The sequence below is a fragment of the Stylophora pistillata genome, chromosome 5 (assembly GCF_964205215.1).
Source record: "Stylophora pistillata chromosome 5, jaStyPist1.2, whole genome shotgun sequence".
NCBI classification, from domain to species: Eukaryota; Metazoa; Cnidaria; class Anthozoa; order Scleractinia; family Pocilloporidae; genus Stylophora; species Stylophora pistillata.
In genome coordinates, this window is record NC_142523.1 from 26707175 (window position 1) to 26724080 (window position 16906).

The 16906-nt window shown below is 39.8% G+C and overlaps 1 protein-coding gene and 1 long non-coding RNA gene across 2 annotated transcripts; both read right to left on the reverse strand.

Moving 5' to 3' along the window:
- Window positions 1–529: 529 nt before the first annotated feature.
- On the reverse strand, window positions 530–3890 carry LOC148731138 (uncharacterized). The gene is made up of 2 exons (XR_016001208.1): window positions 3388–3890; window positions 530–1546 (listed from the first exon to the last, which is right to left on the reverse strand). It is a non-coding gene; the product is annotated as an uncharacterized LOC148731138 (long non-coding RNA).
- Window positions 3891–7375: 3485 nt separating this feature from the next.
- LOC148731139 (uncharacterized protein C12orf56-like) lies at window positions 7376–16830 on the reverse strand. Its single transcript, XM_088760075.1, has 9 exons — window positions 16689–16830; window positions 15433–16056; window positions 13844–13950; window positions 12774–12863; window positions 12294–12441; window positions 11688–11762; window positions 11111–11188; window positions 9299–9477; window positions 7376–7901 (listed from the first exon to the last, which is right to left on the reverse strand). The coding sequence occupies exons 2-9, from the start codon at window positions 15565–15567 to the stop codon at window positions 7784–7786; spliced, it is 930 nt and encodes a 309-aa protein (XP_088616201.1). The 5' UTR covers window positions 15568–16056; window positions 16689–16830; the 3' UTR covers window positions 7376–7783.
- Between the last annotated feature and the right edge of the window lie 76 nt (window positions 16831–16906).

Sequence of the window (16906 nt, forward strand, 5' to 3'; positions counted from 1 at the left end):
CAGGAAAACCTTAAAAAATCGAGATTTTTCATGATTCGAATTTCTTGCGAAAATCGCTTAAAAAATATCTCGCAGGCGGGCATGTCTCCGCTCAAAATTACTTAATTTCCGTAGAGTTTATTTGTTTAGAAGTATATATATCTACAGGTATTAAAATCAGTGCGAAGTTACGTATGTCTAGCTATGCCAAACAGAAATTTTGTATCGGCATCTCACTCACGACAACGGGCGAATGACAAATGGAGACTATGACCGTGATCTGTTGACATCTGGTTAAACATGCCACTGATTTTGGTGGAGACATTCTGGGCTCCTATTATATTTGAATACACAATATTAGGTTTATAAAATGTACCTGATAAAAAAAATCCAATTTAGAGTGCTAGTAAAAGTACACTTGCCAAGCCTGGTGTACGCGGGAAACTACCGGCCGATCGCTGACTTTATACAGTCAACAGTATGCAGCAATTTAGAATGATGGCTGCGGCTGGAAACTGCTCAGAGATTTTTCAAGACTCACACTGAACACTTGTTTGGAGGATCAGTAGTTTTAATACATAAGATCAAATGCTTTACAAGGGGTCTTTACATATCGAAGTATTAATAGTATCACAGAGCACCCAGGGTATCAGGGTGTTATTATAAGAGGATTACCCCCTCCCCCTCGGTGTTTCTGAACCAGAAATGCTGATTTGATTTGATTTTTTTCTTTGGGTTGGGGAATGTTAAATCTATTTCTTTACATCTGGTTAATCCCAAACCCTTTCCAAAACTCTAGAACAAAAACGCTATTTTCTGGTCCGCTGCCCATACACCTCTCCCTGATGTCACCTCCAATCCAGCCTTACCACACCGCAGGCTTTTTAATGAAAAGGGGGGACCTCTCCACAAAACGGGATATGGGTTAAAGGAGCAGACTAAAGACACCCCATCCAGAAAACCCCCGCATGCGAGAGTTCACGATTCTGTAGCTTAAAGCGTGCTCACAGAGTTAGCTGATGTTTCACCCTCTCGAGGAGATTATACCGTCAAATCTCCCTTTCCAGTGGCTCTACATCTTGGTCACCAACGTTGATGTCGCTGGCCTACGGCAATTTTCCGGTTTTCTTTAAGGTCGCCAGTCTAGAAAAATAGCTTGTAATTTGCTCAGCTGTGAGCCACTCCTCTTGTTGAACAAGCGTTGGTTAGTACCCTCCCGACAGTGTGTGTATTCGTCTTGAAGCATCAGGCGGGCTCACCTTGCGCCCAGTCTCTTCACCAACAGGAAATAGCTCGAGAAGGAAGTTATTCAGCTGTTACGTAAACCTGCTGTTCTTCCTTGCCTCGAGGGCCCAGCCACCAGGCACACTGTTGGAGCTGTTGGTGGTAGAAGTACTGGAGGTCTTATGGGTCTCTGGCATTTTTGCTTTCAGAGAGGTGTATTTCGCGCACATTGCCGTCTAATGTGATCATACTGTGTTTCCCGGTGAAGTTTCTACTGGTGCTTGCCGAAGTCGAGATGGCTGACAAGGTAGTGGTTAGAGCGGTAGACTTTAGTACACCCATCCTGAGGAAAAGAAAACGAGGCGCTTTCATTTACGTTCCCCCACAGTTTCGCTGATGATGGATTTCTCGACGGGGAGGTTGGCTTTTTCAACGCGCCTTTTGCGGTGTCTGGTGCGTAAAAAGGCTTCAAAACCTATATACATGTCACCTGCTGCGTTGACTTCATGGTAAAAGCCTGTTTCCGAGATCCTACTCCCACACAAAATGCGCAAACTATTCATTTTGGTTTATCGCTTGTGCGAATAGTTTATTTCAAAAGTTTTCAGCTCCCCCTCCAACATCCCCAAACATTTGGGGTGAACAATGGACCGTCCCTTATAATGGTAGGGATGAATATCTGGTGCTCTGCAAGACCGGAAATATGTACACCCGGCATTGTTTCGGTCAAAATATTGGATGTAAGTGTGCGACGCAAGAACATTTTTCAGTTACCGATATATAGTTTGACGGAAATAAGTACGCTTTTATTCCAACCAAACTTTCCTAAAAGTTACATCCATAATGCTTTGAGCGCTTCGAAACTGTCAATGTCCACAAGTTTTTTAATCGTTTTATATTTACTTAGCCGGTCTTACGCTTGCATGATCAATCTAATGTCGCAGGTGCAGCAGTCAAAATACTTACTTGTACCCTGACAGAATATTACTTCTCTGAAGGGAAGGGGGGAAAGAAAAAATTGTTTTGCGGGCAAACAACTTATTAATTTCTTTTTTGCAGCCGCAAAATGATTTTTTGGAGTGGTTGCATATAATTTATTTCGGTTTATTGCGCTCGCAAATAATTCATTTCTGCATTTACGGTTCTGCAAACAATTGATTTCAAAATAAATCATTCTCCCACGTACATCCCACTTGCAAATAGAGTAATAGTATACATTCCACTGGCACTCGGTGCCAGGACTTTTCGGAATGAAAACTGAATATGATATGTTGCCTTATTGTTGCATAAAAGCCTAGCCCAAAACTAAATTTATTGGGATGACTACCGGTTTAGAAAAGCACTAATATTTGGGTGACCCTAAAAGCCGCAACGGTGGAACGACGGAATGGCGAAATGGCGGAAAATTACCCCAAATCCTAAAACATGGAACGGTGGAAAATGACCTTAAGTCCTAAAACACGGAACGGCGGAAAATGACCCCAGATCCTAAAACACGGAATCGCGGAAAATGACCCCAAATTCTAAAACACGGAACGGATGTCGGCAAGTTGCACTAATTTTGTACAAAGACACTCAAGCGCTTGGCTCATTCATCCCCACGACGATAACGCACGTGACTAAAATGAAGCATTACTAATTTTTGTTCTTTTACTGACTGGTATGAATAACTTCAAAAGGAAACAAACGAATTAGTAATCACTGCTGTGTATTATTTTAGTGACTGTTTAATTTTTTTTTAACCTTTATACATAAAAGATTGCTACGTTTTCGCGTTGTAAGCCTGTTTAGTTATCTTTTGTTATGCTAATTTTGCCATGGGCTTAAGTCGCGGCATAAAAAGTCGCACAGCGGGTGAAAACTAACTAAACATTACCAAATTACAATAAACAATTGTAATTTTGATACGTTTCCTGGTAAGGCCTGCATTGATTTAATGAAACAAAAATATCCTCAAATGCTTTTAAATGTGAGAACATCACAGGAACGTTTTCAGGCTTCTCAAAATATAACGACGCTCGGCCCCAGCTCCAAACTTAGACCACAGGGAGCCCAGACAAGCGATGAGTCTGGTTGTTTATTCAAAATATAAAGGAATGTATGGGAGAATATTGAAGTGTCTTATTATCGTAAACTTATATCATGAAATGTCTGAGTTCAAGCTCAAAATAAATGTAAACCTACCTCGCTTGCTGTGTGTTGTCGTTTCTGTGGCTCTAAATGGCGAATTGAGCGATTTGGTGGGTTTTGCATCGACTGTTACTATACGTTATAAGGAGACAAGGGTGGAAGGCTCATTTTCGACTGCTCTAGCGCAAAGCCGATTTTCACCCAGAAATAAGAATTGCCCGGCTTCCAAATCGAAAACCAGATAAACTGAAAGGTTGATGTTTCTTCTCGTCGCATTCAATCGAAGATCCATTCAAAATCCAAGCGCTTACTGCCAAAAAATTTTCGACAAATTAAATGCAGCTTTCGAAGCGATCACCATCCGCGGCCCCTATTGCGTGTGCCGGGAAACAACCGTCACGCTGTTTGCCCCACGCTGATTGGATGATGCTAAACGATGTCCGACTACAAATGCCTCATGTGGGAGGGGAGTCAGGGGCATATTAACAAAGAGAGTTGACGTCGTGTCGGGTTTCCGTCACGCGACATAAACCTCACACCAGGCTAGTCAGTAGATGAATCAGTAAATGAATCGAATAAACAACCAGACTCGTCGTTTGTCTGGGCCTAATGTGCTTAGACTAGGGTGAGAGCAAGCCCTCGTTAGGAGCCCTTAAATAAGAGCGTTTCTTCGTGCACGAATAAGTTTTGGGCCTTGAGTAACACTAGGTGAAGAGAGGTTTGTAGGGGGTCACACGCGTGGGAATTTCTCATGCATGAAAAGACAAAAGAAAGTCAGCAGAAGGAAGCCGTCAAGAAGAATTTGAAGAATTTCTTCGCGACCAGGTGTCCAAAACACCACCATCCTACTATTAAACTTACAACTTACACATTAGGGGAAGAACTAAACTTTCTGGACAAAAAAGAGGCTATTTCACCAATTCGCTTAGCAGATTTGTTCTGTTTCTCAACAAATTGCAAATCGTCAACTCTATGGCCATGAGAAATTCCCACGCGCATGACCCCATGCAAACCTCTCTTCACCTAGTTTTTCTTAAGGCCTCAAAATTTTTCGTGGACGAAGAAACGCTCGTATTGACGGGCTCCCAACGAGGGCTTGTTCTCACGCTAGTCTAAGTTTGGAGCTGGGGCTGAACGTCGTTATATTTTAAGAAGCCTGAGAATGTTCCTGTGCAGACGTGACCAGGAAACGTGCTGTGCGACTTTTTATGCCGCAACTAAAACTCATGGCAGATTTAGCACAACAAAAGGTAACTAAACAGGTTTACAAAGCGAAAACGCAGCTATCTTTCACGTATAAATGGTCATTGTTATTAATCCTAATCAGTAAAAGAAAAAAGTTAATAACACTTAATTTTAGTCAGGCGCGTTATCTTCCTGGGGATGAACGAGCCAAGCGCTTGAGTGTCTTTGTACAAAGTTCCTCCAACATACCCTGACATCCATTCCGTGTGTTAGAATTTTGGGTCATTTTCCGCCTTTCCATGTTTTGGGATTTAGAGTCATATTCCGCCGTTCTGTGTTTTAGGATCTAGGGTCATTTTCCGCCGTTCCATGTTTTAAGATTTGGGTCATTTTCCGCCATTCCCTCCTTTCGCCGGTCCGACTTTTCGGGTCACCCCCATCACTTGACAGTATTTTACCCGTGTATCACTAGTTGTCTAGAAGAAGCTAGCCCATTGTAATGCTTAAACGGATGACTGAAACAAATATTACATTGAAAAATTCGACTGCAAACTATGGTTTTTTTTTACATGTGCAAATGCTCTGCACCTTAAACATAGTAAGTTGATTTCAAAGGTGAATTAACTAACCAAAGGCAAATAAAACGTTTAAGAAAATTATCTTGATCTGGCTCGTTGTGGAAGGCTGCTATCTGCTAAGAGTCGGACCCTAAATAATGGTGCGAGTCGCCTCACACGCGAGGTCCTTGTTTAAGCCACAAAGGTTTTTGGGATCACCACGTAGCTAACATCGCATAAAATTCCTGGAAGATAATATACGGCAAAGGGTTGTTTTAATGTCCGAGAAAACTGTTTTGGAGAGAAATCACACTTTCGCCACAGAGGAATGTAGATGGATTTTGTCGATGTTGATGCGTACTCAGCTGCTGCACCGTTCATGATCGCCGAATGGATCATGGTAGAAAGTGTGTAGGGCCAACAAAATAGAAACCTTCTCGACTTTCCCGACAGTCAATCTGGGATCTCTTCGATTTCAAGGTTTCATTTGTCGGAGATCTGGGAAGGTCGGGAACCAGTAAAATTGCCGATCGTCTACGATTTTCTTGACTTACGAAAACCAGGCGTTACAACCGAAAAACCGAGAGTTCAAGTTAGGTTATTTAGTAAGCAGCGAGATCAGTAAAGTTACCGTATGCCGACGTCAGAGATACGACCTCAAAGCTCCAGGGCGACATTTCCTAAACTGCTTAACGAAAGCTAAACATTTAAAAAACAAAAGACACGGATGAAGCCATTTTAATGAAATTAACGAACAGAGACTGTATGGAGACCGACGGTGGACTGTAACGCCTGGTTTTCGTAAGTCAAGAAAATCGTAGACGATCGGCAATTTTACTGGTTCCCGACCTTCCCAGATCTCCGACAAATGAAACAAATATCGGCACGGATTCGATTGCAAAATATCTCTCATTTGTTTTCAAGCGGTGTAAACAAGTGTTTTAATTCTGAAAATTGGACGCTTTTACGGCACAAAACAGCAATACACTGAAAGTTGATTGTAAATGTAAATTAACTCACCTAAGGCAAATAAAATGTTAAAGAAAATCATTGCGATCTGTTTGATGTTCAAAGGAACTCCGCTCAGACGGTTTTGTAAAGGCTGGTTTTCACTTGCGACGGAGTCGTTGTCGGAATCGTAATCAGAAGCGTGGAGCGATACGATCTAGTGAAAATCAAACCGACGGAGTCGTAATCAGAAGCGTGGAGCGATACGATCTAGTGAAAATCAAACCGACGGAGTCGTAATCTGAAGCGTGGAGCGATACGATCTAGTGAAAATCAAACCGACGGAGTCGGAAGCAGAGCACCGATTCTGCCTATGACTCCGTCGCTTACGATCTAGTGAAAACTGCATTGTCGGAGTCGGAAGCGGAAGTGAAAGAATAAACCAATCACAATGCTCGATTCCATCTTTCCAAAATGCACAAATAGCCATAACAAATTGAAACGTGTGAGCTTGACTGTAAAATTACGAAATTAAAAGTTAAAATACTCGAAACCTACCGAAAGTACAATTCACGATCACCAAGTCGTAGTTCGCTGACGAGGTTAGCATGCTCTTCCTAAGCAGCTCGACGTCGATAGATATCACGAACCCAAAATTTCTTTCTTTTTCGAACGATATTATTCCTGTATTGTCTCTGCCTGCGCAAAACAATGATTTAATAGGAGCCAAAGTTGCTCTTCGTCCGCCATGTTTTCTTTGGCGCCAAAATTTATACTCTAGCGGGCCTGGAATAAAGCATTGTGATTGGTTTATTCTTCCGCTTCCGCTTCCGACTCTGACAATGCAGTTTTCACTAGATCGTAAGCGACGGAGTCATAAGCGGAATCGGAAGAAAATGGAAACGTTCTGATTCTTCCGACTCCGATTCCGTGGAGCTTATGAGTCCGCTTACGACTCCGTTTTTCGATTTTCACTGGGTCACAAGCGCTCTTACGACTCCGACTACGACTCCGTCGCTAATGAAAACCAGCTTTAATGCAATAACACTTTCAGTCTACTTTCTCGTCAATTAGTTGACGAGACGAAATCATGATTACCCTCTTCCACACTCTACACCACACAGACAAACGAGACAGCGAATCTGCTTCGGCATCTTTTACCAGGAAACGAATAACTTAGGAGGGGTCAAGGAAAGCTTCCCGGGCGGGAGGGGGTGTAAAAAAATACAATTAACTATTAATAGAACACATGAAGTCCAACCCCACAAGGTTGTCTTGGGGGGGTTAAGCAATGTAAACTTACAGCTTTTCGTTATGGAAAAGAATTTATTAAGGCAAACAACCACAGCAACTGTAAGTCTGTTGACTTTTATTCCTTCTTTGCCTAGTTGGGGTATCTCGAAGAAATCTCATTTGTTTGAAGCTCAACTCTGCGCAACAGTCTGCGGACTATTCATGCAGAGGAGAGAATTCAAAACAACTAAAATGCTACCAACAGAATCCTCAATTGTTTTTTAGGTTTCATCGCCCGTTATGACTGACTGTGAAGTTTGGGATAAAAAGGCATGGTCGAGCAGGATTTTGGAAAACGTTCGGCAAAAAAAAAATCCAAGAGTTCAACAGTTTTAAATTCAAAAATTGTTTTAAGAATGACTTATTTTAAATAAAATGACCTCTTGAACTGCTATTAGTGGGAAAGACAATTCAATATGATACCTAGACACTAGATTTGATAAAGGGAACGAAAAATGTTTCTATCGTCATCTAAGTGATGGCTGTTTTAACACAAAATCCGCGACTTTCTCCAGTAGTTCTATTTTTAGATTTGTCAGAGGAAACTTGGTGGAGAGTTTCTTCACTGGCTTTCTGATGTAATATCTGCAACATTTATGAGACAACAAAAATTAATGATGGCAATGATTCAACAGATATTTGAAGGTTCACCTGTCTAATTTGCCCTTTCATTTCTTCTGCCCCCCACCATTTACTCTACGACAGTAGTTCATCATTTATGCTTGTTGGCATTACAGAACAAAATTAATCTGCTTGAACTAGTTCTCTGTTTTTGTTTTTGTTTTGTTTTGTTCTGTTTTTTTTTTTTTTTTTTTTTTTTTCAGTTTTAATTTTCAACTACTCTTTTTAAGGTTGTTTTTTTCAACCAATGACAATTAAGTAAGTTTTGATTACTCCCACTCTGATGGGTTCCCTCTGATAAACCCTTCAATAATTCCACTCCCCTCGTCTGCAAGCCTTTGAAATTAATGAACCTTCCAGGGTATCTTGAAACGCTTGCTATAAGCTATCAAATATTACAACTACAAGAACAATTGCGGGAAAAATGGCATAAAAGAATCGCTCGCCATTCATTTTCAATACTACAAAAAAGCCTTGTCAACAATAATGGCCAAACAAAACTTGCTAGATCAGAAATTAAACACGAAGGCGCGCTATATAAGGAAGTCTTCCCTGGGAAGACCTAGGCTCATTTGTCACTCACCGTTGACGTGTGCGGGTCGAATTCAAATGCTGGTAGACGAACAAAAAAGAGCTAATGAGATATCTATTGTTTACTTCCACCACCATGGTGGCATGAGGTAACGTGCGAACCACCTACTTCGATCTCAAATTTACCGCCACAAATAAAGACAGTTTCCATTGGAGAAAGGAAATACAAATCTCAAAAATTCTTGTATTGTGATGAAGACATAAAATAATTTCGAGGAATGCGCCCGCTGTTCACTGGTAAGGTAAGGTAAACTTTATTTGATGGGTAGGTAGGTTGGGATTGTTTGGCAGCCGAAGGGCTGATGTGGACCTACTCTACACAATCAAAATTTGACAAACACAAAAGATATTAACAAAAGAATAAAAGCTATGCACAAGGAGAAAAACAATATATATACATGCAAAAAAACTGAGATTTACCAGAGCCTAATTGAGACAATAATACAATACTGCTTTGAAATAATATAATACTGCTTTGGAGTAGCTGTAGCTCAAGCTGACTTGACTCTAAGAGTTCTACATCACACGACGGTTGATTGACAAATGGTCCAGTGGGATCTAAGGCTCCATTTATAGCGCGCCCTCGTGTTTAAAAGAAAAATCAACTGCACTATTGACTACGAACAGTCCCAGCTTTTTCGGCGAAGTCCGTCGCGCGATTGTCTAAAAAAAAAAAACATCCACTCGGGTCTCCATTCATTTTTTCTCCCATAGTGCCACGTACTTCACCGAAAATGGCGGACTGCTCATAGTCTACTACACTATCATACCTAAATTCTTCTGCGCATCCAACTCGGATTTGATTCGCAACCACTGCACCATATTCCAGAAAATTCTTGAGCACATAAAGTTGTCGGTAAAGAAGAACAGCTTCGGCAGGAGACAGATATCCGCCAGAAGATGATACTAATAACGTTAAACGTTCCATGATCCTCTGCACGAGACATTTCTGAAAAATGAAAGAAAAATATTAACATTTGATTGCGATACACTTTCGTTGTCGTCAGACACAGATTGACCAAATGATTAAAGTTTGAATTAATAAGCACTACATGTCAATCACCGCCGTAAAGAAGGAAAACTGGTTTTTTGCACGGTCCGAATAGAGCGGATGGGAGTTTAGGAAAGATGCCTTTCGCCATCTTGAAACGAATTGCAATTATTTAAACTTTAAAATCTCTGTGTTTCTATAAAGCTTGGAATGAGCAATCTTTTCTGGATGTTTGCTTCTATTTTGCCTCAACCCTTTGACTGCCATGAGTGACCAAGGCAGAATTTCTCCTTACCATATCATTACAACATCAAGCAGACAAGTGATGAGAATGAAGAAAACTAGGTCCGCAATGCGTACATGTGTGGCTTACGAAATTGAGCTGCTTTTTAGTGTCTGGTGTCATAATGAGTTTCTTCTAGAAGAGCTAATATTTGATTATGGCTGGATAGTTTTTAATATTGTTCCTGATCATCAATAAAACAAGATGACTAGCATACAGTAGTACTGAAATGTTCATTTTCAAGTTCAGGGTTAATAGCCAAACTTTGTTATGGAGGTCTCATTTTCACAACAAAGGTTGCACCGGTAACATGAGGATTTTAGGAACTGAAAAAAACTTCCGCATCCTCTCCTATAATGGCCTGAAAAATTCAGTCATGAATTTGTTTACGTAACAAAGTAAAATTGAGTTCTGAAGTTTGTAGGTTAATTGTCTTTTCCTTGAGTCAAGTTTATTTTGGTCAGCTACCGAGTGTATCAATCAGGGAAACCTACTTCGTATAAATCTGATTGGTTTCTAGTGTGATCTATTGATGCTTAGCCTAGTTTACATTTGCAGTCGAGTCTTGCACTAGTGATACATGAAAAAGGCACCTAGCTGTTTTCAACCAGTCAAGAGTGTAATTTTTCATGTATATCAGTATTGCGATGAATTAACCATGACCAAAAAAGTAACTGAAAAGGAGTTGTAGTCTACCAAATAGACTACCAAACAGAAATCTTGGATTATGACATAGTGCAGTTTACAATTCGTGTAAGCCACACAAAAATAGTAGTTGATCCAATACCAAATTCTCAGATCAAACATCATAAGAATTGTTTGGCTGACCGTAATGAGAATTACTAGTGAGATACATACATACATACATACATACATACTTTATTGCATAGCTCCCCCCTGGGGGCTCTTCCGCCATACATGAATATAAGATATTAAGTCATAAAAACATCATAATAAGATAACATGATATTAAAAAAAAAAAAAAATTAGCTTATATTTCAATACTAAAGTCACATGTTACGAATTAAGAATATTCTTAAAAATTTTCTTTTTAAAACCACTTAGGCTATCTGTGTCTCTGAAAATTTGGGTAAAAAATTATAACTTTTAGCCCCACGGAAGGCAAAAGCCCTTAGCCCAGCCGCGATCCTGCACTTGGAGGTTGGTCTGTGAATTGGAAATCTTAAGCTCATATAAATCGAATTTAAACAGAATTACCCAAAACACCGTCATATGAACCCCTCAAATGTACAAGGAATTTTTGAAAGACCTAGCAAGATACTTAATGTCCTTAAGTGAAATACTCACTGTTTGTTCTTGAGCTACGACAATCTTCATGAGCCAAAAAATGTTTAGAACATTGTCTTCTACTGAAAAGCAGTTGGCCTGAAATAACAGGAAACTTAATCTCATAAAGTAATCATAAATTCAGTCCAGTCACTAGCCATGGTTCACTGTAATAGTGTAAGGACGAGTTACAAGGTCAACCCTGCAACAAAGTTAACAATGAGTGACTAGCATCTGATTTCTCCTTACGATGCTATCCCTGAGTCATATATTACAGTCACGAGATGTAGGAAATGATCACCAACTAAAGGAGCTCTTGACTGTTTGACAAATTCTCCTTGTTGTGAGCTTAGGAAACGTGTAAAGAAACAAAAATCCTAATAAACGATGCTGCGCTTAACATCCATATTCATATTCTCCATTTCTCTATACATCTCCTGTGATACTGGCAAGGAGAACTTGTTTGACAATCAGGAAGTCCTTTTGATAGCGATCATTCCTTTCATTCTCATCATCTAAATGTCCAATTGATGGGAGATATTTTGAGGAGAAATGAGATGTTAGTCACCCTTAGGAGTTAATGGTATTCAAACCTAACCTGATGCACAGCACACATCAGTTCAAACAGAAGCGAAGTAGCATTGGCCAGAACTTCTCTCAATAGTTTATCAGTCTGAAAAGAAACAGAAAGTACACATGTAAGTGATAACAGCAGATGTCTCATTACATTTTTTAGTACCAAGGCATCCTTATGAGAATTACTTGGCGAGAAATTATTTCTACAATTGGATTCCTTTAAGTCCCATGCAAAAGTGAGCAGGCAATGATACTTAAGTATCCTGGCGCTGATGTGAAGGTCTTGCCTTCTAATGAGAACCCAGGAGGAGTCCACATACAGAAAATCACCATGAAGTGAACCTGGAGGATATAACTGGAGGACTACACAAAAAGTCCCTGGGTTTTTGATAAAGAGCATCTGCAACACATTATGTTTTATTTTATCGTTAACAGTTCATCACCCAAAAGGTCAGGAGTCACTGTATAGGGTGGGGCCTGAGCCCGAGTTGGTTCGACCATGCGCAGTATAGTAGACTTACTGTACGACTCGTTAGTTGTGTCATTGCTTATCTTGTTTGTGATACAACTAGGATGGGCTGTAGCAACAGTGCACCCTTGTAGATGAATTTGAAGACAATAACCCTACCTCTTGTTCCCTATCTCCCACTGTAAACATGTTCTTGTCAGCTCCTGACAACAACAGTTGAGCTGCAGGAGAGATACCAACTGGTTGCTGTGATGTAGTTAAAGGATGAAGAACAATGCACTTGAGAAGATCCTTGATAGCTTGTCCTCTGTAAAAAGAAAGCACTTCAACTGCGACAGTGTCTGGACAATTAACACAGTGACTTGTGTACAAATAATATTTTTACCAGCCTGCTTGCAGGCAGTTAAGTTTGTGTTTTCCAGTGCAAGATTCAGTGCGGCGAATATTCCGTCCAGGTTCAAGCCCTAGCCAGGTACATTGTGTTGTTCTTAGGCAAGACACTTTACTCTCGTCGCTTCATGCTACGGAAACTGGAGCTAAGCGCCTTCCTGAAGGGCCCTTGGAATCTTCCAGCAATGTGATAAAAGTTGTTGTAAACTAGTCACTTACAATTAAGATGCCTCAGCATCACCAACTTACTTGTGTGCTTTTATGACCATCAATCGTGTGGATAGAATGTCTGTCTCACAAAAAAGACATACAAGTGTCTGCAACAACACCACAACAAAGCTGCAAATGATTAAAGGAAAAATTTAACCAAACCTGAAAGTACAAAGTTCCAGAGGGGGATTAGTGGGATTTCCGAAAATTGAAATAAATTACCGCACAAAATTTAGGTCCAATTGGTAGCAAATAATTGTGCCAGGACATGTACTATTTTAACTTTACCATATTTTTCTTTGAAAGAAAGTATTAATTTTGTAAGTATGACTGACAGCAAGATTGATAAAACAGCTGCTGAGGGCCTGAAATAATTTCTGGAAAAATAAAAACCCAATTTGAACTCTTTTACATCTTATGGTCTCATTCTCTGTCTTTTTCGTTTTCTCACTGCGTCGACTATACAGACTAGACTAGATAACCCGTATCCCCCATTAAGTTGGACAGAGGGGTCCACTGGGCCCTCTTTGACCAATTTCTTAGAATAAAAACCATCAGTGCAAAGCACATTTAATTTGCCAAAAACAAAAAATGCAACTGTTAATAGAACTGGGTTATGGAAGAGCAAATATTTTCTGTTCTGCATGACCCAACTCAGCAATAAGCATTTTATCAACATGATAGTCGCTCTATTTCTTTTAGTTGCAGCTCGCTTTTTCAACCCCTGCTCGCATAATCTCGTGCAGCCCTCATAGGGATATTTTTCATTTGCCGTAACCAGTTTCCCCAGGCTTATTGGATGTAATATGCACTACCCTCATATCCTACACTGCACCTTCCAAAAGTTTTAAGTCAAACTAAGTAGCATCTTTTGTGCTCTTCGCAATGTTCCTTTGTCGAGTTCATCGCCTTCTTAGTAACATTGACAAACAAGAGCCAGCCATTTTGAAATGTAGCGCCCATAATTGTCACGTGCGAGGTGATCATAGCAAGATAGGTCACAATCCCAGACCAATCAGAGCACAAAAATCTCTTTCATCACCTAAGTAATTATTCTATTTTCAAAATGCTGCGCAGAGCAACATGAGTGATATGAAAATAACACTTACTCAAGCTCGTCCTCTCCATTGTTTCCCTTCTTTCGCGATGATTGGCTGCGGGATTGAGGCCTGTACCGCTGTGGTTGACCCACTATGAACCCAAAGAGATCTGGTGACTAAAAGTTGAACTGCAATCAATATTTGAAGCCCAGGATCCAGATAGGAAACCATAAAACAAGTAGCGTAGGGAGGGGGGGGTGGCACTACCCTGGTGAAAATCTTTACAGGATCTTTAAGGATCTTTAAAGATTTTCAAAGACCTGCCAAGGATCCTCAAAGATAAAGATCTTTTAAAGATCCTCTGAGGAACCTTGAAAGATCTTCAAAGATCCTGCATCTGTAAGGTCTTGTGTTTCCATCTATAAAGATCCTTGAGGAATTGCCAAGGATCTTGGAAGGATCCTGCCAAGATCCTGGCTAAGATTCCGGCAAAGATCTTTGGAAGGATCCTTGACGATCCTCAAGGATCTAATGAGGATCTTTGAAGAGTTCTAAAAAGATCCTTTAAAAGATCTTGCAAAGATGTTTGCGAGGATCTTCAAGGATTTAATGAGGATCTTCTAAGAACCTTGGAAAGATCCTTTAAAAGATCTTTAAAAGATCTTGAAAAGATCTTTGCAAGGATCCTTCAGATTCCTAAAGATGTCATGAGGATCTTTGAATAATCCTAAAAAGATCCTTCATAAGATCTTGCCAAGATCCTCAAGGATTTAATGAAGATCTTTGAAGTATCTTAAAAAAGATCTTTGCCATGATCCTTAAGAATGCAAAAAGGATCTTTGAGGAATCTTAAGAAAATCCTTGCTGGGATCCTCAAGTTTTAATGAAGAAGATTAAGTTAATTAAAACCAAGTGTACTAATTGCTGAGAAGACTTTAAGATAAAAGCTAAAAAAGTCATGTTAGATTCATAAATAGGCTGTTAAGAATCCTACAAAAGAATCTCTTGGAGCATTTCTGAGTTTAACATGACTATTACATTGGAGGTCTGACAACTGCACAATTTAGCAATCAAAAGGAAAACCATCGATGTCATGTAACTGCACTGGAGTTTGGCCCTTACGGGAGCTCTACCTATTTAAGACTTCTGAGGTTAACCCAAAAGGTAACTTGAGAAGTCAGTTTCACAATTAACCTTGACTAATCCACACAGTCTTGAAAGATTAACCTGTTGCAAACACCTCAAGTAGATTGAATCTAAATCATGAAATTTTTCCACAGAATTGCTACGGAATCCCCAATTTTGGTTGAAAATGCTGTAAAGGCCATGGATTAAGCGGCAGGTATATTTTGCAGGTTGTAGGTTAAACCAACTTGTTTATTTGAATTGAAGTCTAACAAATCCCAATATAAAGCAAGCAACCTAAGCTAAATTAGGCTAACTGAAGTGCTATTCAAGCTAACCGAAGTGCTAAGTAGACTCACTGAGAATTAAAAGTCGATTTTTCAACCTGCAACCTGCAAAATATACCTGCCTTGGATTAAGTAATAATTTAACCAATTACAGTTACCCTGGGATATTTTCTTAATTTTCATAGAACACATGTTAACTTAGTCATGTTGGTAGTGCCTTAACACAGGACTAACATAGCCGCTTACGCCAGCACTTGCTGATGGTACAAAGACACATCTGCACACAATGTCAGAACAAGAAATACAAGTGAGTGACATCGTTTCCTTAACAGCCTGAAAATGTTTTCCCAGAATGTCCCTGTCAATGAAGGATTTAATCATTGGATCATCCTGTTCCTCAAGCTCAAATGAACAGATGTTCTCTTTCTTTTCGTACTTGTAAATGACAGCAATCCCAGTGTTCCTGACTAGTAAGTAGTACTGCACAATTCATACCTAGAGTAATGGATGTCCATTGCTTTAATCAACATCTTCTCAAAGGTGTAATTACACGATGGCGCGTTTGGCTTAGGAAGGAATGTTTCCAGAAATTTAAGTATGTGTGTCCTTGCAGATTTTGAGAAATTGTGGGTTTTTTGGATAATGCCAAAAGAGCTGCCTCAAAAGTCCTTCTCCTGACCCTTGTTCCTTGACAAACAGGCTGTTCAGCTTCTGACGGATGCTCTTCACTGAACGAGCTACTGTGATTTTCACTCTCAGAACTCATTCCATTACTTTCGCTTGTAAATTCTTGATCTGAGTCTGGGCTTTCAGTGATTTTGTCTTCCATTTCTGATGCTGTCTCTGAGTGGTTAGCACCACTCTCACTATCTGAATATATAATAAAAATATACTGTTATATACCCATACAAAATTTATCTTAATTAGCAAAGCTGAAAGTTTTTTTTTTTTTTTTTTACCATGATACATGTACATGTATTACATACATGTATTTCTGTCCAGACAAAACAAATTTATTTCAATGGCATCAATGAATAATTTTGTACTATTTACATACCCCACATATTACAATAAAACTTCTGTATAATTGAAATTCACTTATTAAGTGGGATGCCTCTGGGGTAGGCTCGGTCGAGGAATGTTTAGACACAAAACTTTACTATTTTTGTTTAATTCTCGAAATGCTTTGCATTCTCCATACCATTTTTGACAAACAGCCTCATAATGTCCTAATAGGGAATTCGGAAAATTAGTAAGAGCCATTCCTATTGGTTGGCCTGGATTAATCAGAAAATGTTGATCCATTTTCCTTGGGTGTTCCCACTGATCAATGACAGGTCCGTTTGGCATAATGAAAGCATCCAAGGTGTTGCAAAAATTATTTCCCAGGTCACCCACTAAAAAATAATCCCGCAAAAAAACGGTGACCGGCTCAATGAAAATATTACCTGAGTGAATAAAGTGTGCTGTGCTAGCTAAAAAGAGGAAAGAAATCCACTCACCAATTTCGGTGTCAATTATCTGCATCCCATCAGCATTGGGTGAAAAATTTGAGTTTCCGTCTTCATCGTCTGTCTCGGGATCGCTCAGTTGCTGAGTTGCCGTCGGTCTCATTTCAACATTTTTATCATTGCAAGTCGACGAATCCTCACTCCTTTCATACTCAGTTTTTCTCGTGCTTCGCTTGCGTTTTTTGTGAATTCTAATCATATTTTTTACT

Excerpts from the sequence above, each read along its gene's own strand:
- LOC148731139 (XM_088760075.1), bottom strand. The coding sequence starts at position 15,567 with ATGATTAAATCCTTCATTGACAGGGACATTCTGGGAAAACATTTTCAG. Across the intron at positions 12,864-13,843 it reads AATGGAGAGGACGAGCTTGA|CTTTGTTGTGGTGTTGTTGC; the intron begins GTAAGTGTTATT and ends AATCATTTGCAG. Across the intron at positions 11,763-12,293 it reads TGGGAGATAGGGAACAAGAG|ACTGATAAACTATTGAGAGA; the intron begins GTAGGGTTATTG and ends GTTTCTTTTCAG.